Source organism: Nycticebus coucang, chromosome 11, assembly GCF_027406575.1.
Source record: "Nycticebus coucang isolate mNycCou1 chromosome 11, mNycCou1.pri, whole genome shotgun sequence".
Taxonomy (NCBI): Eukaryota; Metazoa; Chordata; class Mammalia; order Primates; family Lorisidae; genus Nycticebus; species Nycticebus coucang.
Genome location: NC_069790.1, coordinates 97,830,293 through 97,857,704, shown reverse-complemented (window position 1 = coordinate 97,857,704; position 27,412 = coordinate 97,830,293). Strand labels below are relative to the sequence as shown.

The 27,412-nt window shown below is 36.6% G+C and overlaps 1 protein-coding gene across 1 annotated transcript in view; it reads left to right on the top strand.

Moving 5' to 3' along the window:
- GRM8 (glutamate metabotropic receptor 8) overlaps positions 1 to 27,412 on the top strand; it is an 843,712-nt gene that overhangs the window by 725,770 nt on the left and 90,530 nt on the right. The window contains exon 8 of the mRNA XM_053553714.1: positions 12,820 to 13,755. Within this exon, the coding sequence (XP_053409689.1) occupies positions 12,820 to 13,755 (936 nt within the window). The remainder of the gene's footprint in view (positions 1 to 12,819; positions 13,756 to 27,412) is intronic.

The following is a 27,412-nucleotide window of genomic DNA, read 5'->3' as shown; positions in this document are numbered from 1 at the left end:
ATAAAATGGCTAGAACAATCTTAGCTAGAGACAATGTTTCACTCTAATGATTATGAGGGGGAAAAGAATCACTAGGGTGCAGCATTCTGAAACCATGAAACAAATGTTTATGTTATTCTAAGGTACCTTGTGAGAACAAATCCTTTACATAAATGATCACCACGTTGTTTTGATTCTTCTTTTTAAATCTGTTTTAGCCTCACCCTTTCTTTTCCATTCTCCTTGAATGAACCCATATTCCGTGAATGAAATGACCTTATTCATTTTCTCCTTCTCCTGTCTGGGCCCACACTCTCTTCACCTGGGCTAGTATTTTAAGTGTTTTATGCCTACTATTCTGTCTCCTGTCTTTTCTGCTCCCCATTCTGGATGTTTCTAATACAGTAGATTCTCAAAATGTTTCGGCTGTCTACTATGTGACATGAACTTCCCTGGGAACATCATGAAAAGGCAATATAATGTGATTCAGACCTCCTACCGTTGACTCCCTTAGACATTATTTAATAGCTGTGTGATATGAGGCATGTGAGCCACTGCTCTGCGACTCTTTAAACAAAAAGGGAGGAAATTCACCAAACTCACAGAGTTGCTGTAAACATTTAATTTTAAGTGCTTAAAATACTCAGAAACTTAGGATCTTCAGTAAATGTCAGTGGCTGTTATTATTAATTATTATAATTATTATTTTTATGTTTATTCAGCAATACAAAGTGACTTTCCACTGCAAATATTCATTCCAAACCCATTCATCCATCTTTTCACATGTTGAGGGCATCTACTTCCTCTATCCTTCTGTGCATTGAGTGAATTTCCATTGAGTCATATGGGCTAATATTGGATTGGAGAAGTGTTTGGCACTGAACAAAACATCAATTGTGTTGTTTAAAATGCAAAAAAAAAAAAAAATGACAGAATGCTTTGTAATGACCTATCTTAGTTTCTGCATTCATTAATCAAAGAAATGTACGTAGTTAAATGGAATATTTTGGAAAGTTTACAAAATTACCATTAGAGATTAATAGTCCTGAGCCAGTTTTCACATTATTAACATCTACTTATATTAGCAATAAAGAATCTATTTAATAAAATTTAGTTATGAAGTACTATCTACTATATAATCAGAAACATAGTAACTTAATCACAATTTCATAGCTTTTAATTAAAAATGATCACCCTATAGTTTTCAAATTAGAATTATTATTAATTAAAAATAGGAAGAGATCATTCTGCTCCAATACCATTGCAACTGATACCATATACTCCCTGGATTTTTGCATTTGCACTGTGTTGGGTGAAGCTCTAGCATTAGATTGCTATATCCATTTAACAAAAATATTGCAATGCTGATTTCCTGCATGCTTCCTTTTTTAAACTACCCATTCCACAGCAATACTCTGACTCATATGCCCAAAATGCCGCCATCTGAGAGCTCACTCATCAGTGGCAAAGGCAATCTTCTGCATGACTTTCTCTGCATAGAATTGGAGTAAAGGATAGGATGCCTTAGTGGCAATTACCAGAAAGAGGCATTAAGAGCTGAGATTCTGGAAAGATAAAAGCAGGAAATAGCAGATCTGGATGAAATCCAGAAACAGTGGGCTTTTGGCTTGTTGCTGCTGACACAATTTTGGGGCAGACAAGCTATACTTAACTATGAGTAGAGAGTAAGTATCTTCTTTACAGTGCTGCTTCTCAGTTTTAAATCAAGGCATATCCAAGTCTCTGTTCACAAAGCACTTTCAAAATATTAACTTGTTAGTTTTTCCAAACATCACTGTGAGCTATTTGTAGGGTGCTTAGCCACCTCAAGATTAGATTTTCTAAAGCAGGGCGGCGCCTATGGCTCAAGGAATAGGGCGCCGGTCCCATATGCCGGAGGTGGCGGGTTCAAACCCAGCCCCGGCCAAAAACCAAAAAAAAAAAAAAAAAAAAAGTAGATTTTCTAAAGCAATGGATAAAATCATCTAGATATAATCTGCATAAATTTAGGAAACAAAGTTTAGTACTCCCATCTGCCTACTGCCTAAAGCCTACTCAAAACACTGTACAGAGAACAGTTATGAATATGTACTTACAGACAAGTTTATTGCCTGTTCCATTTATTAATTTACATATTTATCCAACATGAAATTTATACTAAATCTTAGGACTTAATGTAGGTGATGGAGTAAAAACATGTGGTCCATGATATTAATGTGGTGATTGACACATCAACAGATAATCATCTTGTAATGCCAAAGAATAATAAAAAATGTGTGCACTGGAGCTTGTTAGATACAGGGAGAACACACCCTGAGCCGGGTGCAGTGGATCAGAGCAGACTTCACAGATAAGCAAAATTTTATCTCATAAAGGTAATCAGGGACTCTAAATTTTCAAATCCTATGCTCATTAAATTTGACTATCTTCAGACATTGTCAACCCCTCGCTTATTCCTGAAATTAAATCTTTATTTGGCTTCTTGGACCTCAGCTGGACTTTTCCCTAGTTTAACTCTGTGTTTTTTCATCCTTCCCCATGGAGCTTCCTGAGTCTGCTTCTTACATTTTACTTTTTCCAGGTTCTGTTTGGGCTATCTTCCCTTCATACTTCCCTTCATTTCTGTGGGAGAGAATTATCTTATAAATATTCATGGCTTCAATGACTTTGCATATTACTGTGCCTTTGAAATCATTACCTCCAGACAAACATGATTCATAAACTCGTGAACCAAGTCATAATCTGTCTTTCAAAACCTGTCACTTCCTACCATGACCCTTTCTGTGAAGGATTCCATTATCTGTTCACTCATTCACGTGTGCCTACTTCATTCATTAAAAAAAAAACAAGTTCATTGATGCCGATTAGGTCTTAGTCATCATCTTAGGCTCTGGAATGCAATGGTGGAAAATTAAAACTCATCCCTGCTTTTGTGAAAATATAATTCACATTAGTGCTTAGCTGTGGGTGGTATGATCACTGCAAACAATCTCAGCTTTTAATGCCTCTTTCTGGCATTGCCACCTAAGGCGCCCCATCCTTCACTCCAGTTCTGACACCAACGTGTGACAGAGTTGATAGAGGAAGAAGAGATTCTTTTTAAATGCCCACATGGTGTTCTTTCTCAGACCTTTGAGTTGTAAGCTCTATGAACCAGGAATCGCTCCTTAAGTCATTCTTATTATAACCTAAAATTTAAAACTAATTTATTTAAGTACAAATAAAACCAAACAAATAAGCGTGTAATTACATAAAGTGCCATGAAAGACTGCTATAAGAACTAAAGAGGATTGGTGGATAATGGCCATCTATTGCCTGCGAGTTAGGCAGAGGCAGGATCATTCACTGACGTGTAGGTTTGTGACTGACTGAACTTGAGGGGTGGAAGTAAGTGCAATGACAAAGATAAATGTCAGATCCGGAATCTGGGCGCCATTTTTTGGTTCATCTCTTGCCCTCACTCTTACTTTGTCTCTGTTGTCTGTACCGTATCTCAAATCTATGCTATTTTCTTCACCACCACCAATCTGATGTAATTCGTAAGCTCTTGTCTTGCCTGGAATTTACAATGCCCCCCTAATTCTTATCTGTAACTTTTATATCACCCTACTTCCTGATCTGTCACCACAGTGATCTTGCCAAAGTAATAAATATATATATAATTATTTATGTAATTATAAATGATAATATGGTTTTATATATATATAATGTCACATGTTTGTTTAAAATCCTTTAATCACCCCCCGTGGCTTTGAGAATCAAGTTTAAATACCTGGTGCCTCTTACAAACCCATTCACCATATGGAAACTGACTATTTCTTCTTCCTGTGTTTGTACATGTCAACATGCATCCTGCTCTAATCATAACAGATTGTTTGCAGTGATTATACCATATTTGTTCATAAGATTCATCCTACTGAAGATGAATTTCTCTGCTTTCTCCAACTCCTGTGTATTTTTCAAGACAGCTCTGCCCTCCTCTGAAACAAATTTGCTTTTCACCTCTGTGCCCAGTATGAAAGGGCCCTAGTTTCCTTTGTGTTTCCCTAGTTTCCTTTGAAGAACTCTTTAATATAAATTATTATTTTATTATCATCACTGGTTAATTGTCTTTCCATCCATCAACTGTAACTCTATGAGGGTAGAAACACTTATTCTTCTTTGTATGTCCATTCCCTAGTACAAAGCAATGTTCATTAGCTGATGAATGAGTTATCTTATGCCGTAACTTATCAGTAAGAACACCTACCCTTTCAAGTCTGTATTAGTTTTCTAAGGCTGTCATAACAAAGTATCAAGACTTGGTAGCTTAAACACCAAGAATTCATTTGCTTTTGATTCTGGAGGCCAGAAGTCCAAGATCAAGGTGTTGGCGGACTCAGTTTTTTTCTGAGGTTTCTCTTCTTGACTTGTAGATGGTTTTCTCCCTGTGTCTTCATACAGTCTTCCCTCTATACCTGTGTCCTAATTTCCTTTCCTTATAAAGACACCATTCATGTCAGATAATAGTCTACCCCAGGGACATTATTCAACCTTCATTACCTCCAAAGAAAGCATATTTCTAAATACAGTGACATTTGAGGTACTGAGGGATAGGACTTTAACACATGAATTTGGAAGTGGCACAATTCATCCCATAACAGAATCCCTTAGCACTATTGAGGTATGTAGTGATTAGAATACAATGGTTTCAAGTAGCTCTTGGTTCTGGGAATCTTCTTTTGCCCCCTTGGGCCTAAAATCTGTATCCACCAAATTTGGATAGCTTCTAAAGAAGCAGCTGATAGAATATTCATGTTTTATCCCCTTGGCCACTGACATTCCTCAAATTCACATTGTCATTATTTTTCATCTGGAAAATTCTGCAACAGTTTCAATGTAATTGATTTGTTTACTCTTGGACAACTCCAGTCTTCTTTCTACCTTGAAGTCTAGAGAGTCCTTCTAAAACTTAAAGCTCATCATCTTTGCCCTGGTTATAACCCTTTAGAAAATTCCCTACTACCTCTGAAATGGCATCCAAATTCTTCTCAATGGCTCACAAGGCTCATTGTATGATGTACTCTCTTTTTCCTATCTCCTGCTGCTCCACCAGATGCCTTTAATCTACACTCCTGCTATCCTAATACATTTGGTTTCTCTAGGTTCTCAAGTCTTGTTGCAACTATTTTTTGGAGGGAAGGGATTCATGGACTCATGGACTCCTGAGATTCTCTTCCATGTTTTTTTTTTTTTTTTTTTTTGAGACAGTCTCATTATGTTGCCTTCGGTAGAGTGCTGTGTTGTAACAGCTCACAGCAACCTCAAACTCTTGGGCTTAAGAGATTCTCTTGCCTCAGCCTCCCAAGTAGCTGGGACTACAGGCACCCACCACAATGCCCAGCTATTTTTTGTTGCAGTTGTCACTGTTGTTTTAGCTGGCCCGGGCTGGATTTGAACCTGGCAACTTCAGTGTATGTGGCTGGCACTGTAACCACTGTGCTACAGGTGCAGAGCCTCATGTTTTATGTTTTATACATCTTCTGGACTATTGTGCATACATCCATGAACCTTGAGCTTGAACCTTGAATTTGGTCCTTGACCTTGAATTTGGTCCTCTAGCAGCACCATTTCCTCACCAGTCTCTACAGGAGCCTCATGCAGAGCTGTGACTGGCCTTTGTTTTTTCACCTATGCTAATGTCTAGAGGGCAAGTATCATGTCTTGGTTACTGTTGAATCTCCACATGGAACCTGTGCCTTGAACAGGATGGTCATAAATATATTTTTGTGTAGCAACAAAGAAATGAGTGTTAAAAATACCGGGAAGTATCAACTCAAGTAGTCTCCATATTTTTTTAAATAATAGCTTTATTGAGATAATTCATATGTCATAAAATTCTCCCCTTTAAAGTACACAATTCAGTGGGGTTTGGAACATTTCTAATGTTGTACATATCTAATTTTAGATCCTTTCATCACCATCCAAGAAATCCCTTACCCTTTTTTAGTCATTCTTTACTTGCTTCTTCTTCTGTCCTTTAGAAGTCATCACTTTTTGAATTTGCCCATTCTGTATATTGCATATAAAATACAATCACATAATAATGGAATCTTTTCTGATTGGCTTATTTCAGTTTTACTATAATGTTTTAAAAGGTCGTCTATTTTGTAATACATTTCAATACTTTACTGCTTTTATGGCTGAGTAATATTCCATTGAATAGACACACCATGTTTGTTTATTTATAAGTTAATGAACTTTTGGATTGTTTCCAGCTTTGAAGGTTATTATTAATAATGTTGTCATGAACATTTATGCACAAATTCTTGTGGTAACATATATTTTCAATTATCTTGGATAAATACCTGGAGGTGGAATCGATAGGTCATGTGGAAACTTTATAGTTAACTTTCCAAAGAATTGCTAACTATTTTTCAAAGTGATTTTAACATTTTACATCACCACCAAGAATGCAAAAGGTCCCAGTTTCTCTACATTTCAATACATAGTATTTTCTTTATTTTTCATTATAATCTGCTTAGTGGGTGCTGTGGTCTTAGTTTATATTTCCATAATAAGGTTGGCTATTTGTACGTATCATCTTTTGAGAGATGTCTATTCAATGTCTATTCAATTAAATTCATTCAGTTTAGCTCATTTTATATGAGATTGTCTTTTAACTGTTGAATTCTAAGATTTTAAAAAATATATATATTCTGGATACAAGTCCTTTATCAGATAAGTTATTTGAAAGTATTTTTGCCCATCCTTCAGGTTATCTTTTCACAATCCTGATGGTGTCTGTTGAAGTAAAAAAGTATTTAATATTTATGGAGTCCAATTTTCTTTTTGTTCCTTCTAATTTTGGTGTCTTACCTAAAAAAACACTGACTAACCAAGGTCAAAAAAAGTTATTCCTATTATCTTCTAAGAATTTTTCAGTTTTAGCAATTACATTAAGTCTCTCATCCAGTTTGAGTTAATTTTTTCATACAGTATGAGGTAGGGGTCTAACTTAATTATTTTGCATATTGATACCCAGTTGTTTTGGCACCATTTGTTGAAAAGAATATTCTTTCTCTATATGATTTTCTCATTATCCCAATCAAAAATCAATTGACCCTACATTTAAGGACTTATTTCTGAACCCTCAATTCTGTTCATTAATTTGTTTATCTTTATGCTAGTATTATGATATCATGATTACTGCATTTTGCATAGTAAGTTTTCAAATCAGAAAATGTGTTACTCCTTTGTTCTTCATTTTCAAAATAATTTTGCTATTTTGGGTTCCCTATATTTCAATATGAACTTTAGAATAATATTGTCAATTTGGGGGGGAAAAAGCCATCTGCAATTCATTTGGGGAATATTGCCATTTTAGCAATAGTAGGTCTTCTGATCCATAAAAATAGAATTTCTTTTTATTTATTTTAGCACTTTTTAATTTTTTTTTAATGAGGTTTCATAGTTTTTACTGACTGAAAAAATCCTGTGCTCTTTTGCTAAGCTTATTTCTAAGTGTTTTATTTTTGATGCTATTATAAATGAAATTGTTTTTCTAAATTTTACTTTATATTGCCTCTTTAAATAGGATAAGTCTCTGTACTTTTAAAGGTTATTTAGATCTTAAACATCACATAAAACAAGAACTTCAATCTGGGGATATCTCAAGCATATTTAATTTTCAAAGGACACTTTATCTACCTAACACTTTGAAGAAGAGGAAATATTGTCTGCTCTGTAGTCATTTAAAACTATGCATGATTCTAAGGAAATATATACACATTAAGAAATATATACATATATATTTCAAATGTATAATGCATATCTATAATTTTGTGTTGCATTATCAAATTAAGTGTGCAGCATGTACTCATATGTGAATCCTGTGATGTGCTAACGATGATACCAAATTTTGAAATTTTAAGTATTCAAGCAAGCTGAGTGTACTTTTTAAGCCTATTGATTATGTGGAATTTAATCAGCAAATATCTAAAAATAATCTTCACCGTCTCTAGAAATGTTTTATATGCAATTTTTCATTACATAAGACAGATGAAGAATTGAGTTTTGCATACTAGGTGTCAATACTAAAATAATTATTAATATGAAACTTATTTGTGTAGCAAGATAAAAAAAGTTAAGAATGGTATAAATAAGGGGTGGCACCTGTGGCTCAAAGGAGTAGGACGCTGGCCCCATATACTGGAGGTGGCAGGTTCAAATCCAACCCTGGCCAGAAACTGCAAAAAAAAAAAAAAAAAAGATTGGTGTGAATAGTAATCAATGATGTGTAAGTATAATATTAATTTTCTCCCCCACTGTATGCTTTTGCTTTTTGTTTTGTTTTGTTTTTATTATTGGGATTAATTGAGAGTACAAAGAACCAGGTTACAGTGATTGCATTTGTTAGGTAAAGTCCCTTTTATAAAGGTTGTTTCCCACCCCCCAAAATTGTGTCACACCATGACCTCCCTCCCTTCTCCCTCCTTCCTTTACACATTATTCTTAGTAAAGCATCACAAGAATGGAGAAGCAAGAATCCTATGTACTCAATTCTAATATGAGGACAATTAATGACCTGGTAAACTATGGGGTTGGGGGACGAGGAGAGCAGAGAGAGGGAAGGTGTGAGTATTATATTTAAATAATATATTATATTCTCATGCACTGTATATGGTAATCACATTAATGAAGAAAAGCATTTAATTTTTTTGGGTAAACACTATAAAAGAGGTATTATATTGAGAGGCTTATAATGAGCACTAAAAGTTATTGTTATTATTAATTATTAATGAGGCTTTTCATTGTGCAACGTTTTTCTAATCCTATTTTCATGAGTTACTGAAACTACACAGAAGAAATTTATTCTATAAAAAAATGATGTTCTCTTTAAAGAGTGTAGGAAACACTGTGCTAGGTTGACAGTTCTGGAAATAGTAAGGATTAAAATATGCAAGGATATTCACCCAGAAACTTTGGGTTTTGTACTTGTTGGTGTGCTTGTCTGCAGTAACAACAGGATTTGACAGCAGAAACCAGCAGATGGTTTACATGTTCTGAAATGCACTGGATTGAAACCTACTAAAATGAATCATTATTGGTAAACATTGTAACGACAGGAATGGACTATCATTTTGTCCCTGTAAAACCATCATCCATTTGTTAGACTACATATTTTAGAAGAAAGCATCCTTATATCAACATAATACCAAGGGTGAGGAAGAGAAATTTTTTAAATAATTAGATAAGGCTTCTCTTTATACTCATTATGAAAAATGGTATAATTATTTAAAAAATTATTTTTTAATTATTGTGGTCACATAGTGGCATACATTTATATGGTACATGTAGTATTTTAATATAGGTATGCAACGGGAGTTAATCAAATTAGGATAATTGGGGTATCCATCACCTCAGGCATTTACCATTTTGTTGTGTTAGGAATAGTCCAATTCTACTCTTTTAGTTATTGTAATAAGTATACCCTAACGTTGCTGACTTTAGTCACTTTTATTTGTTATCAAATATTATTCATTCTAACTAATTGTATTTTTGTAACCACTAATCATCCCCATTTTAAATCTCCTAATATGGTAATACAAAAATGCTGAATTATCTTTCTTGATACTGTGTAACATAGTTGTGGAAGTTAGGCAGTTTGATTTGTTTTCAAGCAGTATGGTTTTAAATAATTATTTAGCATCTAAATAAAATAATCTAAGGGTATCAAATGTTAATTTGTTTGTAAGATCCTTATTGAAATATTTGCCGTGTGTCCTTCCTTGAGGTGGATATTGGTTGGTTTTCAGATTTTAACAACATCTGTGCACCATATTGTTATACACAAATAGATTCCTTGATGAAAATGAAGTCACGTATATTCAGCACGCACAGTTAACAAGTTTACTAAAACAGATGTAATTTCCTCATACAATATTGTATTCCTAAAAATACAATATATATTGCTTAAATATATACTTTTTACTTAAAGAAAATCCATAGCTATTAAAAATGGGGTATTTTTCGTAATTTTATAACTATAGCTTTCATTTATGAAAAATATTTTTTCATTGGTTCAATAAATACATAGAAATATGTCAAAAATTTTATATTTAGCTCATAATTATAAATGTTTATCATTCTTAATGAGACTTACCCAGTATAGGTATATTTCTTTGTTAATTCTCTTATTTCCTTCTGGAATCTAAAACCTGTTGAGAAATAAAGCATCAAATTTGTAGCTGGATAAGTCAGCCTTTCAGGTTTCCTGAAATTTAATGTTTATGATTTTTTTTTTTGCTACCTTTATTTTTTGTTGGATAGTAACATTATAAACTTTATTGAAGCCCCACACAAAATGCAATTTTGGTTTTACAATAATTAGCTTTGAAACATAACCTTCAAGAATGTATTTTATTATAAGAGTCCATTAGATATAAAATCAATACTTTAGCCCACATAGTGCCCTCTTATTTTTTGAGAGGAGGCACTGTGCCCTTCCCATTTAAGTTTTTTTTTCTTTCTTACTGCAATCTTATAAGTAAATGAAATAATCTCCTTAATAAATATTAGCAGAATTATAATTGATTATATTTTTTGTGTTGAGATGACAGGAGAGATCGAATAGTCTCGCCTCTGTGACAAATGAAGTAGCATCTGCTTTTTTAAGGGAAGATATTTGGAATTAAAGTTACATAAGCGTCCACTCACCCTTGGGGAGAATACATAGCCCTTTTCAAGTACTGAGCTTGAGGACCTCTACCATTCACCTCCAGTACAAAACTGCAAAGTATTCTTAACAAATTGTTAATGAGAACAACTTCAGCAGCCTGGTTGCCAAAGAGGAGGGAACATTAAAAGTGGTGAAGGAATATTGCTGAAACTGCACACTTTGGGGCATTTTTTGAGGTATTTTGTGGCTGTTGCTAGGTGTGCCTTCTCAACAGAGTACTACCACTACACTGTTGAAATGATGGCAGCCACAGAGAATGGGGAAGCTTAATTTATACTCTGTTAGTTTTCTATTGTTGAAGAACAAAAAAAAATTCTAAAATTTAGCAACTTCAAACAATAAACATTTATTATCTTACATATTTTCTGTAGATTAGAAATTCAGAAGCACCTTAGCTGCAGTCTTCTGGATCAGGGTCTCTCATGAGGTAGTAGTTATGATGTCGGTCAGGGCTGCCATCATCTGAAGGCTTGACTGGGGCCAGACATTCCTTTCTCCCCCACATGTGTGGCAACTTGGTGCTGGCTGTGGGCAGTCAGCCTCTTTTCCTTACCACAGGGCTGTTCGAGAGTTCTCGGGACCCTGCACTTGCACTGGAGTGACTGATCCAAGAGAAAGCAAGGCAGAAGCCAAATGTCTTCTATGACCTGGCCTCACAATCGCATATATCATTTCTGGAGTATGCATATGTTATTTACATAAATCAGCCCTATCCCATGTGGGAGGGAGCCAGCTGGCAAGAGTGTGTGAATTTTAGGAGGTAAGGTTATCAGGGCCCGTCTTAGAGACTGACTACCACAAAGTGTAGGAATTCTTTTGGACTCTTGATAGACCTGGCCTTGGAAATGTAGTTATTTTTCCACAAACATTCCTTCCTCTTTCTTTTCTGTGCTTCTTTGAGCAACCTTCTATTTCCAAATCCTAGTGCTTTCAAGTTGGCCCTTATTCCTAAGGGATCTGCTATGTGACCCTTCCCATCCTTCCTCCCTAATGAATTCAACCAATATTTCTTGAGGCAAAATTGTGTGTCAATCACTGTTTTCTTTTTGTCATGACAGTGAGCAAACCACTCCCTGTGTAGAGCTTACCTTTTATAGCTGCTTTTAATAATAAGTGGTCTTCCATCATCGTAGTGTTCAATTCTGTCCTATTAGCATTCTACTGAAATTACTATATATCCAGTAAGGAAAGCAAATTCAAGGTAAGAGCTCAATGATGGCCACTATGTCAACTAATGAGATGAAAATGTGTCAAATATTCTATGAAACAAGTGTATGGTACCCCATGATCATATTGATGTACACAGCTATGATTTAGTAAAAAAATTAAAAAAAATACTTTTCTTTCAATGGAAGTATTCTGTGATTTCACTGGAAAGCATAAAGTAGAACTTTCCTATCCTGAGGCATATATTAAGCACAGGAGGGAAACTCTCATTTGTATTAATTTTACTGCTTTAAATCTTCACAGAACTACTTTTGTTCAGTAGAAAACATTACCATCAAGCTATTTTATTCAGCATGATGTTTTTAATAGCATACAAATGCAAGACTTAAAAAACAGTATATTCCAACCCTTAGCAGAAGAAAAACATATTCATATAGTTTTCTCCATGAGCACGTGAGGAAATCCAGAAATTAAATTGTCATTTTTTTTCCCATTTCCTCTCCAAATAGACACAGTGTGATTTGAATTTCCCCAAATATTTTGGAAAGACATGGATCATCTTTTATATGGATTTATATCCTAATTCAGTGTTTTGGGGTTTCTGACATTTATACCCATGATTAGCTCTAAAATGTCTATTGGGCTTTTTTTAGTTTCAGTTTTTTAGTTTTAAAACTGGGCCAATAAATCTTTCTCCAAATGTCAGATTGGCCAGCATTGAGGAGGTAAATGTGAACTAATGACACTCATCAAGTGGATGATGCCAGTGATTTATTGGAGCCAATGACTTAACACGTTCACACAGTCAATATCAGAGAAAGAAACTGGGCTCTTATTATGGTAAACTCTACTTGCACTGTCAGCATTCGTGATTTATTACAAACCTGTGGCTAGGATTAGGGTATTATAAATGGAGGAAAAATGGAAATCTCATTCATTCTTTATACCCACAGGTGGCAGACATGCAGTGGGCTACCAGAGAGCGTGCTCACCCGGCCTCTGTCTGCAGCCTCCCGTGTAAACCTGGGGAGAGGAAGAAGACCGTGAAGGGGGTCCCATGCTGCTGGCACTGTGAGCGCTGCGAAGGTTACAACTATCAGGTGGACGAGCTCTCCTGTGAACTTTGCCCTTTGGATCAGAGACCAAACATCAACCACACAGGCTGCCAGCTCATTCCCATCATTAAACTGGAGTGGCATTCTCCCTGGGCCATGGTTCCCATGTTTGTCGCAATATTGGGGATCGTTGCCACCACCTTTGTGATTGTGACCTTTGTCCGCTATAATGACACACCTATTGTGAGGGCTTCGGGACGTGAACTTAGTTATGTGCTCCTAACGGGGATTTTTCTCTGTTATGCAATTACCTTTTTAATGATTGCAGCACCAGACACGATCATATGCTCCTTCCGACGGATCTTCCTGGGACTTGGCATGTGTTTCAGCTATGCAGCCCTTCTCACCAAAACAAACCGTATCCACCGAATATTTGAGCAGGGGAAGAAATCTGTGACAGCGCCCAAGTTTATCAGTCCAGCCTCCCAGCTGGTGATCACCTTCAGCCTCATCTCCGTGCAGCTCCTGGGAGTATTCATCTGGTTTGTGGTGGACCCCCCGCACATCATCATCGACTATGGAGAACAGCGGACACTAGATCCGGACAATGCCAGGGGTGTGCTCAAGTGTGACATTTCTGATCTCTCGCTCATTTGTTCACTTGGATACAGTATCCTCTTGATGGTCACTTGTACTGTGTATGCCATTAAAACGAGAGGTGTCCCGGAGACTTTCAATGAAGCCAAACCTATTGGATTCACCATGTATACCACCTGCATCATTTGGTTAGCTTTCATTCCCATCTTTTTTGGTACAGCTCAGTCTGCCGAAAAGGTAAGTGCCAGGAAATGCCCTTGACAACTTTTCCCCTGAATTTACCTTCTTTCTTGAGGATTTTTTTCTTCCTCTCCTTTTGGTTCATTTATGTTCTCTCAAGATGCTTCAGGCTGTGCTATTCTTATATAGAAATGTAAGTATCTCTCAAGGTCACATTGCTTTGAGTATGTGTTGTCTGAGGGTGATTTTCCATGAAAAACACTTTTATGCGTCCTCTTAGACAAGGTTGAAGATCGACAGAGCTCACGTCATTTTCTGGATCTCTCAGTCCAGCTCTGTTATCTACTAACATCCCTGTTCTCTTCTAAAGGTTAATTAAAAGAGGGAGAAAGAAAGGGCAGGCGTAGTTTGCAGGGGTGAGCTGTCCCAGAGATGTCTCACTGCATGACAAATGCCTGCTTTTCTGTTGTGATGAAACTCTGGGTAACAGCCATTTCTTGATAATTATGATGACTTTAGTAATAGAAAGAAAGTGTACAGTGAAACAACGACAACTAAAAGGAATTGAAGTGGTTATCTTCAGTCTGATATTTCTTCATCTTGATAGTTCTTCTCAGCCTCCATTCATACTATTTTCCATATTTGGAGGATGGTGGTGATCGAGAAAGAAGACAGCAAAAGACAATTATATAAAGCAGTTTGATCGATGGAGTCTCCCAAATTGTCTTTATTTGTCACTGATCTCCTATTACCTTTTTCCACATAGAACACTTCTGGTAAAGAAAACCTGTATTTTTTTTTTCTTAATTCTTGAGGATTCATTGAGGGTACAGAGAACCAGGTTACACTGATTGCATTTGTTAGGTAAAGTCCCTCTTATAATTACGTCCCACTTCTAAGAGGTGTGTCACACACTGTGACCCCCACCCTCCTTCACTGTGTACTAGGTTATTAATTGTTCTCATATCAGAATTGAGTACATAGGATTCTTACTTCTCCATTCTTGATGCTTTACTAAGAAGAATGTGTTCCACTTCCATCCAGTTTAATACAAAAGATGTAAAGTCCACATCTTTTTAATGGCTGAATAATATTCCATGGTGTACATATACCATAGCTTGTTAATCCTTTCCTGGGTTGGTAGGCATTTATGCTGTTTCCACATTTTGGAAATTATAAATTGAGCTGTGATAAACAGTCCAAGTGCAAGGACAGTGCAAGTGTCCTTATGGTAAAGGGATTTTACTTTCCTTCTGGGTAGATGCCCAGTAATGGGACTGCAGGATTAAATGGGAGGTCTAGTTTGAGTTCTTTGAGGGTTCTTCATACTTCTTTCCAAAAGGGTTGCATTAGTTTGCATTCCCACCAGCAGTGTAAAAGTGTTCACTTCTCTCCACAGCCACACCAGCATCTGCAGCTTTGAGATTTTCTGATGTGTACCATTCTCAATAGAACCTTCTCTAAAGAAGACAGATAAATGGCTAACAAACATATAAAAGATGCTCATCATCCCTAATTATCAGAAATGCGGATCAAAACCACCCTAAGAAAACATGTATTTGAAAGAGAGTATTTTATAAACTGGGTGTCCGTAGTTCTTTGAACAGAAAAACAGAGAACAGGTTACCCCTGAATTCTACAGTTTGGGTAGAGGGATGGAAGTGAACCAGTTTGAAAAACTGGGGCTAATTCTATCTTTTTGTAATGAAAGCCCTTCAGCTCCGATGTGCACCCAGGGGAATTCTCTCAAAGTGAGGGTTAAAGGTTGTTCCATCTTCTATCCCAGAAGTTTCCAGGAAATTAAACATCCTGGGGGCAATTACATTCTCTGCCTTATAACATTCCAAAGAAATTCCACAGATCTTAAAATCCCAGCCAATTAAGAGGAAAAATCCTAAATAAGACAAAGAGCTCATTTGCATGGACATTCATCCTTTCCTTCATCAATGTGGCCTTCACCCATGTTTGAATAAAATACGTACATTAGCGAACTTGCTGCCAAATATAGTAAACTTGTTACTCCTTTAAATGTATTGTTTTGGCCCAGCGCCCATAGCTCTGTGCTTAGGAGATCCGTTACATGTACCAGAGCTGGTGGGTTTGAACCTGGCCTAGGCCTGCTAAACAACGACAACAAGAACAACAACAAAAAATAGCTGGGTGTTGTGGTGGGCACCTGTAGTCCCAGCTACTTGGGAGGCTGAGGCAAGAGAATCGCTTAAGCCCAGGAGTTGGAGGTTGCTGTGAGCTGTGATGCCACGTCACTATACTGAGAGCAACACAGTGGAACTCTATCCTAAATAAATAAATAAATAAGTTGTGTTAAGGTAATCGAAAAAATAACAATTTTCTCTCAGAATAATAATGTTGCATATTTTTAGTTACCCTTTTAAAAGCAGTGATGGAGATAATAGGAATTTTGTGATAAAGTAAACAAATATGCCAGAAATTGGAGGTTCCACTGGTGTTTCTCAGACTGTGGGAGCTATATAACCATTTGGAAACCTAGAAGTTAATGAATACTTTTATGGGAGAAGACATGTCCATGCCTGTTGAGATGTGATTACTGTGGCTAGCAAAATTCCCTTTTCTTGCTGAGCTTTCTGGAATCAAAATCAGTCTAAAAATTACATTTTTTAGTATAAATCACAATATACATTAATTGGAAAATTTATTTTGTATTTATGATATGATTGAATGTGGAATAGCCTGAAGAAATCAATAAGAAATGCTAACTCTAGGAATTTTCAGAACATCATAGTCTTGTAGTTGTTGAGTTTAGATGAGCTCTTCATCAGGGCAGTCTTATTATAAATAGCTAAGATTGTACTCGTGAGATACTTTGTATAATTAAATTACATCTTAGCCCAAAACTTCACCTTGAAAATTTCTACCTGCTATTCTCTGTGCAAGTGTCTCTTCTTACTCAAAATAATACATATAATGCTTGATGATGTTTATTTTTTTCACATTGCTAAAATTATCGACATGAATATAGAAAATAAATAAAACTTTTGTATTTCTACAAGAAAGCTTTAAACAAGTTTTATTGACTTTGGAGGACCAAAGAGCTGGTCGGGCTTCCATTTCCATTTATAATGCTCAGCAAATTAGCCCCTCGTTATGAACGTGAAGCATGTACAAGAGCTAGTTAGGTAGCACACACATCCATTAACTGGGCAGATCCTTATTGAGCATTGCGTCTGGCCTTGTGCTAATTATTGAACCTGTGTCAATCTGCTTTCCTGAGCCTTCAGGCTCAGTCTGGCTCCTAGCCCATGGCTTTCTGATGCCTGTCAACACCAACAAGGTGCCTGGCTCAAGGGCAGAGGAAGATGGTAAGGTGGGGGGGGAGGGGCTAGATCTGAGAAAGCAGAGAACGAGGCTTCCTATAGTTTATTCACACAGAATTCGTGACACAGAAGATAGAAGAGGAAATTTTCTTCCAGTGAGCATTTAATTCTTTTCCAGAATAACAACTGTAGCACAGAATCCTTCTAAGCCCATGAGTCTTTTTGAAATTATGAGGGGTTGGAATTAAAAGTAAAGTTAGTTAAATAATTTAGACAGATGTTTTGGAAACCAGTTGGGTAAAATCAAGTTATAAAGGGACACTTGTAGCAGAGTCAGGAAGACAACTTTCTGGAGTGTGTCTTCATCAGTGATAAAACTCCATTTAACATCCCCACATTACTTTCTTTTCAGTTTTTGAAATCAAGATGGATTGTTTTTCCTATTCTAATAAAGTCATTTATGCCCACTGCTGAATTCTATTAAATCAAAGCATACTGGATTGTTTTGTTTCCCTACAGAAGAGTGGCAGGAAGAAAGGGTGGGCACACTGGAGCACAGGTCCAGACCAACACACACAATTGTTCTGAAAAAGACAAAAAATAAAATAAAACAAACTGTAATTAACTGAATAGTCATGAACAGACTCCTTAGGGATGGGTAGGGGCTATTAGGATGGCAGAAATCTCTTAAATACACATTTTATTATCTTTAATTGGGCTCATAAAATCAAGATAACCAGGCAAGAGTTATGACCCTGCCAAGCTCCAAGGAGCACAGTTCTCCCACCAGAGTATCAGAGGGAAACAAAACAAGATACCTTCAAAGCAGAAAAGAAAATAAAACCTAAAAATCAGAAATGGCAGAACTCCAATAAATCCAGAACCAGTTTTTCTTCCTTTGTTCCCTGGATTCATAGTGCAGCATCCAGCTTGTAGGTAGCGACAGAAACCTGGGGGTCCTCTGAGACTCATTCCTACTCACTCCTACCCCTTTATTTCCTCCAGTCATCATCAAAAGTCAACCTTATAAATTTGTGGAGGGTGAGCAGCATACATGTGTTGTATATCAGAATGGGTATGTCTCTTAACATGGAGCCCTCATGTAGGACATTCTTAGTAAATGCCTATAGGATGCCTATAGGATGAGTAAATGGGGCGCTTTGTGCAATAATGATAAAATATAATAATAGAAATGCTCATTTGTGATTTAAGTTAGCTGTGGCACAACAGGAATCTTCTACATGCATCTTGTCATGGTCCCCATTCCAACAACTATTTTTTTTCCTGAAAAAATAGTTCCTCATTTAATCATAAGCCAAGACTTCCTTTTTTTTTTAAATTAAATTATAGCTGTGTACATTAATGCAATCATGGGGTACCATAAACTGGTTTTATAGACCATTTGACATATTTTGATCACACTGGTTAACATAGCCTTCCTGGCATCTTCCTAGTCCAAGACTTCTTTTTTAAAAAGATGTCACTGTCACTTATTCTGGAATTGGGCCACTAAATATTGAGGGAGAAAGGTAGGAAAGGATGATTATAGTTGTTCTTGGCTCTATCTAAAATTCACAAAGCAAAAGGGAATTGATGCAGCTTTTCAGATACCTTTGCCACATCGTCCTTCCCTCATTCTTGACCTGTATTTATCTATCACAGAGGGAGAAGAGTGGAGGGGACAGGTGTGCGCTAGTGTAGAAAGGCATAGCATGAGCTCTGGAGTATGGGGACTTGGGTTCAAACCTTAGATCTGCTAGGCTACTGAGAAAACATAGGTAAATGGCTATCCATTTCGCAGATAGAAATAAGTTTCCCTGGAGGGTGCCAATTCAAATATAAAACAATGTAAAGTAATCACCTGCTAACTGTACCCAGCCCTGTTCTCAATCTGTAGCAGCCTTGAATTAATATATTCTGGGAAATGGCAGTAAAATTATTGACTTACAGAAAAACCTCCTTTGGGGTGGTGCCTGTGGCTCAAAGGAGTAGGGCACCAGCCCCATATGCCAGAGGTGGCGGGTTCCAACCCAGCCCCGGCCAAAAACTGCAAAAAACAAACAAAAAAAGACCCTCCTTTGGTCTCTTTATGTTATTTTTTTGTACTAACAGATAACATCATGATAGATTTGCTGAGAGTTACATGATATGATGAGATGAGTCATGAAAATGGTTTAACACATAAACACTATTCACTCACTGTTTAGCAGTGAATAAATCGTGGCTATTATTGCCATTAGGCTCTTACCTGTGAGGGCAAGGACCTTACTTAGTGTTGCTAACCATTATATCCTCAGCACTGGCATAACAGCAGCTCTGGAATAGGTTTTTTAAAAACATGTGTTTAATGACTGAATATATTGAAATGAATTGAGTGGAGGATGCGATTTAATTGTCTCACTTTTCCCAGCCAGTGGTGTTACATCTGTGCAGCCCCCACCCCCACCCCAACCGGAAAGTAAGAAGCTTGCCCAAGAGGGTAGACCATGCAGAGATAGAAGTAGTTTAATAGGGCCGGGAAGGAGAATGAGAAGCAGGAACTATTCCTGAGGCAATAGGTAACTGCATTCAAATATTAGCAGAAAACACTGAAGGAAAGGAAAGTGTAACAGAAAGCAGTTGCTGAAATCTTAGCATAATTTGAAATGTGACTAACGCTAGTATGAACTGTTGAGAGGTAGTTCTGAGATCAGTAATAAAATTCCTGCTGTAAGGAATAAGCCAGAGGAGAAAAGAACAGCCTGAAAATCCTGAGCAAGAGCGTCAATATACCCTGGGCAGTGAGAGAAGAAATTTGCAGGCTGGATCAGACCACAGGAAATTCTCCAGCTGTCTCTGTCTCCTGACACTTCTCCATTTCCTAGAAAGGAGGGAAGTGGAAATGCTTACAGGCAATCCCCAGGTTACAAACAAGATAGGTCTTGTAGGTTTGTTCATAAGTCGGATTTATCTGTAAGTTGGAATAGGGGCATTTACCTATTACCTGTATACCATTACCTATTACATGTATACCATTTATAAACGTAAGTTGTATTAAGTCAAATGTTTGTAACTCTGAGACTGCCTGAATCAGTATTCACTTTTTATATTTACAATTGTTGCATCCACGCAGAGCTATCAGGAAATTTTATGGTGTTTGCTTTCCTTGCTGGCTTAGTGTGGATTCCTTCCGTGATGTCCCAAAGTTATAGAACTAGTTCCTGTACTGAGGTAGATTGTTTTAGGAAAAGATCAATTATACCGGATTGTTGCAGTCAGCTGTGAAAGGGGTGGGGGGGGGAACAAATTAAAAAAAAAATACTAGAAAAGAAGCATTCATAATTTTATATGGTCTAATTTGTGTCCTTAGTTAAACTAATATGCTTGTGAAGATTTACAAGAAAACAAGTAGATTCTGGGGTATATGTGGGCAGACCTGCTAAGTAGCTCACCTAGGGAATGCTGCCTTATCTGGTTTTTATTTTTGTTTTTCTGGTTGTGTTACATATTATTGCTACAGAAGTTAACAACTTTGCATATTTAGGGCTATTCTTTTTGAGGATTCCATTTTATTTGACAATACAAAGCATATTTTCCCAAGGAATCTGGTTTAGATTTCCTATACAACCTTCTTGGGCTCTGACAAAGCTGTGGGGCCTAGAGCTACTTAATTTAAGCATTTGGTTGTTTGTGAAATTGGGTATTTCCACATTCATCTTCTTTTTTTTTAAATTAAAATTGAGTTTAGAAAGTGTTTGAATTTTCTGTTTCCAAATTGGAATAACTTAATCAACATAATCATTAGACAGTCAACCTGGGAACTAAGTCCTAAAGATAACACATCTCATCAAAATCGTTTAGCTTTCTTAATATGATTGAGATTTAATTAAGACTAAAATGTGAATATTTTCAGAGTGGCTTCATTTCCAAATGTGTAGAGGAAATTCGTATCAATAGACTTAACCTCTTCTGTATAGACAGGACTTTATTAAGACCACAGCCTGTTGATAGCCCAGCATGTGGTAGTGAATTTACTTATTGTAACTTTGAAATGCATTTGCTATGATTCAGTAGATGTTTATATTTCATGGAAACCACAGAGTGCCAGGAAGAGCAGATTTCAGGCAAATAGTTCCTTTTGGTTGTAACCATATATACATTTGTATGTTGAGAAATTTAAAAGAATAATCTAAATGTAGTATTATATGGGTTAGTACCATCCACCTTAAAGTGTGGAAAATGTATTTAACCAAGTATTAATATAAATTTCAAGCTATCTACAATAAATTCAAAGCAGAATTATTTGAATAGAAAAAGAAACATAATCTGGTTTCTGTTTCGAAATAAAGGCTAGCACAAACATATATAATTATATATATCCTACCTCTAAGGTAATAGTGAAATGAAAAGAAGATGCCGGTAAGAAATGAGAAAGAAAGAGATGGAGGGAAGGAAGGAAGAAGGGAGGGAGTTAGTGAGGGAGAAAGGAAGGAAGGAAGGAAGGGGCAAGGAGAAAAGAAAAGAGAGAGAGATGAAAGAGAGAGAATGAGAGGAGGCTTCATCACATTATTAAAATCAACACTTAATTAAACAGTTTGGGAAAACCTTGAAAAATAAAAGTTTATTGGGCCTGATTTATGGAGAATTTAAAGGAGAGAAAGCACAACCAGAGAGGCACGAGTTGTTCTTACTACAGGAGTTCCCAAAAATTTCTATGTTGAAAGTCAGCGTAAAGACCAGAAGCAGACACTGCAGCGAACATCAGAGAAGTATTTAAGGAACTGTCAAGTTGAGCCAGTGGGGCCCTTCACTTCCCCCCTTCTGTTTCAATCTTAATGTAGACAGAGGGCAGGTTAAAATTAAGAACTCCGAAGAATGGGAATTATCAATGACACAGGGCTTCTAGCATAGATAATAAGACACTGAAAGAGAAAGAACAGATTTGAAATAATTTTATTTCAGACATGGACTAGGCACATTAGGAAATGCAGCTGTACACAGGATGAAAGGTGATAAGGTTTCAACGCTTTGAGCAAGTTCTACCTCGAGCGAGTCTCCAGTTGGCTTGCTCGCCAGTGTTCAAGTATGTTTTAAACATCTTTTTTCAAATTGATAAGTAATACTTGTGCACATTTTTTTCTTTCTTTTTTTTGTACATTTTTTTCATACATGTGATATTTTGGTACATATTTACAATGTGTAATAATCAAGGTAATGGGGGTATCTAGCTCCTTGAACATTTATCTTTTCTTTTTGTTTAGAACATAGCAATTCTTCTCTGCTACCTATTTGGGCACATACAATAAATTATTATAGTTTCCTACTGAACTATACCCTACATTCTCCTCTCTGCCTCCAGGAGATCTGCTTTTTTAGTTTCCCCATGTGAGTGGGAATATGTGGTCTTTGTCTTTCTTGGCTTATTTCACTTAACATAATGACCTCCATGTTGCTGAAAATGACAACATTTCATCCTTTTTATGGGCTGGTAATATCCCGTTGTCTGTATGTACCACATTTTCTTTATCCACTCACCTGTTGGTAAGCACTGAGGGTGATTCCACGTCTTTGCTATTGTGAATAGTGCTGCAGTAAACACGGGAGGGGGGGCAGATACCTCTTGGATAGCCTGATTTTCTTTCTTTTGGATAGAAACCCAGCAGTGGGATTGTGGGATCAGAATGGCGATACCACTTTACATTCCCACCAGCAAGGTATGAGCCTTCCTCTTTCTCCTCATCCTCACCAGCATTTGTTGTTTCTTTGTTTTCAATGGTAGCCATTTTAATGAAGGTGAGATAATATCTCAGTGCAGTTTCAATTTGCATTCCCCTACTGACTCATGACTGAGCATTTTTTCTTTCTTTCTTTTTTTTTTTTTGTAGAGATAGAGTTTCACTTTATGGCCCTCGGTAGAGTGCCGTGGCCTCACACAGCTCACAGCAAACTCCAACTCCTGGGCTTAAGCGATTCTCCTGCCTCAGCCTCCTGAGTAGCCGGGACCACAGGTGCCCGCCACAACACCCGGCTATTTTTTTTGTTGCAGTTCGGCCGGGGCTGGGCTTGAACCCGCCACCCTGGGTGTATGGTACCGGCGCCCTACCGACTAAGCCACAGGTGCCGCCCCTGAGCGTTTTTTCTTATACCTATTAGTTGTCTGTCTTCTTTTAAGAAATGTCCACATAAGACTTTTGACCTTTTTCATTGAATTATTTGGGGTTTTGTTATGAAGTTGTTTTGATTGCCTCGGTGCATCTTTCAGAAAAGGTAGTAAGGTAAAATATCACTAACTCGCAAGTCCACAGTCCGTCCTCTCAGAAAAAGAAAACTGAGAAAAATGCTTAACCGTTAATCTTTATTATTCAGCCTGGCTCTTCAAACATAATTACACATAAACAGCCAAAGATCACAGGATAACTAAACAAAAGCAAGAGCATAATTTAAAAACACTAACAAACTAACAGACAAAACAGCAAAAATCATCCCAAAGGTAATTCAGAAAATATAAGAGAATATTTTTTTAACACAGAACTTTTGTGAGCATTCTAAAAGAATCACGAGAGTGTTAACATACATACATACACATATAACTAGGTTGCTGTGAAAAAGATCAGTCAGGGAATAAACAAAATGATCCTGGAAATTAAAATTATGAATGTGAAAATAAAAGGCTGAACAGATGGACTGACACATGGACCAGGAGAGGAGATCTGGAGGGTAAAGCAAGAGGCAGAACCATAAAGAAAAGAGGAAAAAAAAATTATGAGTAAAAGTTAAAGCCTGTTGAGCATGGATGCAGGACCCCAGCATATGTCTAACCAATATCACAGAAGAGGAAACTCAGGAGAAGAAATGATCTGATTTTAAAAAAGAAATAATGTTGCACAAACTGAAGAAATATCATTCTTGAAATTGAAAGAGCCACACACCTTATTAAAACTTTGTTAATTGACAGAAAATTCTAAGAACTTTTAGAGGGTAAAATAGAATTAAAATCCGACCTCATATGCCACCTTAGATTCTAGAATCAAAGGAGCAAAGCCTTTCTTGAAAGAAGAGCTTTCCCAACTATCAATCAATATGAGGCTAAACATGTAAATTGCTCAGAAAATATGGTGCCTACATGTGTATGAATTGTTCTAGATGTAATCCAACAAAATTAAAAAAGGCATATTGCATATGAGACAGATAATGCCATTAATCATATAGTCGTGACCTAGAAGAAATGAAGAAATTTTAAGCAAAATTATAAAAGGAGATATTATAAATCCATTCCGGCTAATTACCCTTTAAAAACCAGGATTCTACTAATTATGTTTACCTCTTCTCTGTAAGTCCAGTTATGCTACTTGGGTGAATCTGAAGGGAATAATATTTATTGTAATGCAGCAATTGCCCTTTGTATTGGTCTTACATTATTAGAAAGAACCTAAATCAAACACAGAAATATTAATTTACCTATTGAAGTGTATATAGATATTATACATTTCATAAATTAAAAATAGTAATATAACTTAAAAAATTAGTAGGTCTATAAGACAGGGCACTAGAGAGGGGAATTGCAGAAACACACTAAATCACTCACCTTTTATCATGAATGGCCAAAAGATACAAGTGTATTGTTTAAACAACAGCAAAAACCAAAACTATTCAAACTCTTCAATTCCATAGAATAGCATCAGGAGATAGAGAGACACATAATGTGGGGATTTATTTTATCAAATAAATATGAGCTTATAGCTGGTGATTGCATGTCATGAAAATAATTATTAAGGGTTTGCTATATGCAAGAACCTTATTGCTTTATGTTCAGGAAAATGTAAGAATAAGTATGAAGCTGTTACTAAGGTTTTTTTTTAGAGTCAAGGTACTAGGCAAGGTAAGATAAGGGAGGTGAAGTTCACGTGGATGGCAAAAGGAAGAGGATACCGTGTCCTTTGGGAAATGAAGAAAGTCCCCATAATGGAGGTAGGAGTTAAAATAGGCTTTTAAGGGTGGAATGAAGCAGATGGAATCCGCCTTCTGGGCAATGATGACAGTGTATTTAAACTTTCAGACAAGGGAAGGTTAGGCATTGCTTGCAAAACCTGTGACCAAGAAACTGTTCCAAGTTTAGGAGAGTCAAAGAAGACCCTGAGTGACCATGTATTCCTATTTGCCCAGTTAACAGCATTCCTTTTCCTCTGAAAAAGTTTCTCCCCATGTGAGCAGTAAATTATATGGTTCCCCATAACACAAAACCAGTCAAATAATTGAGAGCCATTTTATCAGGGAGTTATTCTAAGTTTTTACTTCATTTTCTGAGGATTGGAGGTTATTTGAATCTTTCTGACCTTGCATCTATTCTCAACACCATTACATTTTGTGAGATTTCTCTGCCAGTGGTAAGTTAGCTAAATGGAAGAGCACAGGTTAAGAAAAAAGACATAACAAGTTTATTGAAGAAATCCAGGCAACAGATATTGGGGACTTGACATCTGGTAGTGGAAGTGGAAGGAACAGGACTCGTCTCAAATTGAAATGGGAGCAGAAGACAATGGGAGGTGAGGTGCTGGCTGGATGTGGCTTGTCATTGTGCCAGGGGTGGAGAAACTTCTCTGGAGCTGCTAATGGGTTCTTCTCAGTTGGTCTTCAGGAAAGAGTCATAGCTCTCTGTCTGGTCTGGGCCAAAGAAGATAGCCATTCTTCTACATTGCCGATGTCTATATCTAGCCAAATATGGAGAAGAATAGTTGGGCCCAGAATAGTGAAGTTGGGTAAAATTAATTTTTGTGGATTAAAGTGAAGGTAAAAATATTTGGCTGAAATATTTGGTAGATTATCATTTTGAACAAATGTGCTAAACAATATTGAAATGAATGTTGGTAGTTGAAATAAAGAGGCAAACTCTTTATAAATAAAAGCCAAATCATGTGTAAATGATACAGTCAATTTAAATATAGAATCACTAGTTTGTTATATAAATTTGAATGTTAAATGGACTTTATTATATTACAATGAACTTGGAGAAATTATAAGGTACTATTGAGTTTCTTTACTTGTTATGGGCATGGCCAGATTCACTCATTATTTTCTTTACTACATATCTTGTTTTTGTGTAATTCTGAGTGCCTTGCATATAAAATCTGAATGAGCCGATTTTCAATTCCTTTCATATTTTCCTTTAAATCACTTTTTAAAAGTCATGTATTGAGTCTATAACATAATCTGCAGGACTGTGTATTTTGGGAGTGTTCTGAATCCTGTTAACAGTGACTAGTTTTGAACCAATCCAGTAGCATCAACACTATTTGTTAGGTTTTGTGGATTTTTTAAAAAGACGAATGAAGGTTATTCTTACTTTGTAAAAAGAATCTTTTTAGTTCAAGAATTGCAATCTGCTGAATGTTTTCATCTTGGAGTTTTAGCCTCACTGAGTTATTTGTTCAATCAAGCGTATCTTGGTAAAAATACCAAGAAAATGTAATAATTTTGGTGCTGTCAGCCCAAATCCTATAGAATACAGCTCTTTCTATAACTTTTGTGAATATATATATGAACACTCATCACACACACGTATTTACGTACAGCTTCTGTAGATTTCATGTTCTCAGGCAAGATGAAATGTCGTATGTTTCTCCTTCTAGCTGTTTTCTCTAAAATCCTCATCTACTTGAACTGGATTGAATTGAAAATAGTACTGGTAGGTGGTGAGCCTGCCATAAATCCTGGAAGGGTTCACACCAGTAGGCCGCTTGTCACTGTAGCACTGTCCTTTCTTCAACAAAACGCTTTCCCAATGCTAAATGACCAATTGAAGTGCAATTTATTGAACATTTGGTTACATCGCCTACTTAGTGTTAAGGATTGACAATGACAAGCATGAAATAATTACAGTCAGAAGGCAAAAGAGGAATACAAAGAAGGTGACAAGAGAAAAAGGCAACGAGAAGAGACAGTCAGGACCACAGGATTATAAAGTATGTTGATTCCAAAGAAGGCCCTCAAACTCCTCATTTCCACCTCTCTTGTTATTTTATAGTAGTTTATGTACAGTGTGCCCATACATTTGTGACTGTCTGATAACTCCCATTTCGTATCTCCGTCTCCCAGAACTCTGGGAGACCACGGCGCTGTGAGTCTCTTTCTGTGTTGGTGTCTCCTTTATCTCATCCTCCTTCTGCTCAAGTTGCCCCTAATTTTGGCCTTTCTCCCAGGCCCCGTTCCCTTGAGCGCTCATCATTCACCCGGCTTCTGCTAGAAAAGCTGCATTCACACTTTCCTAGCTGCTTTCATAATCTCTGCCCTTTCACATGTTCAAATATGTGGAATAAAACAATCGAACACTAAAATATGAAAGGAATCCCAAAATTTAAATTAGGAAATTAGACTATTTAGAAGATAAAATTGATCACAGTTGAAATGGTTACTATTTATTGAATGTCTCCTATGTGTCAAAAATC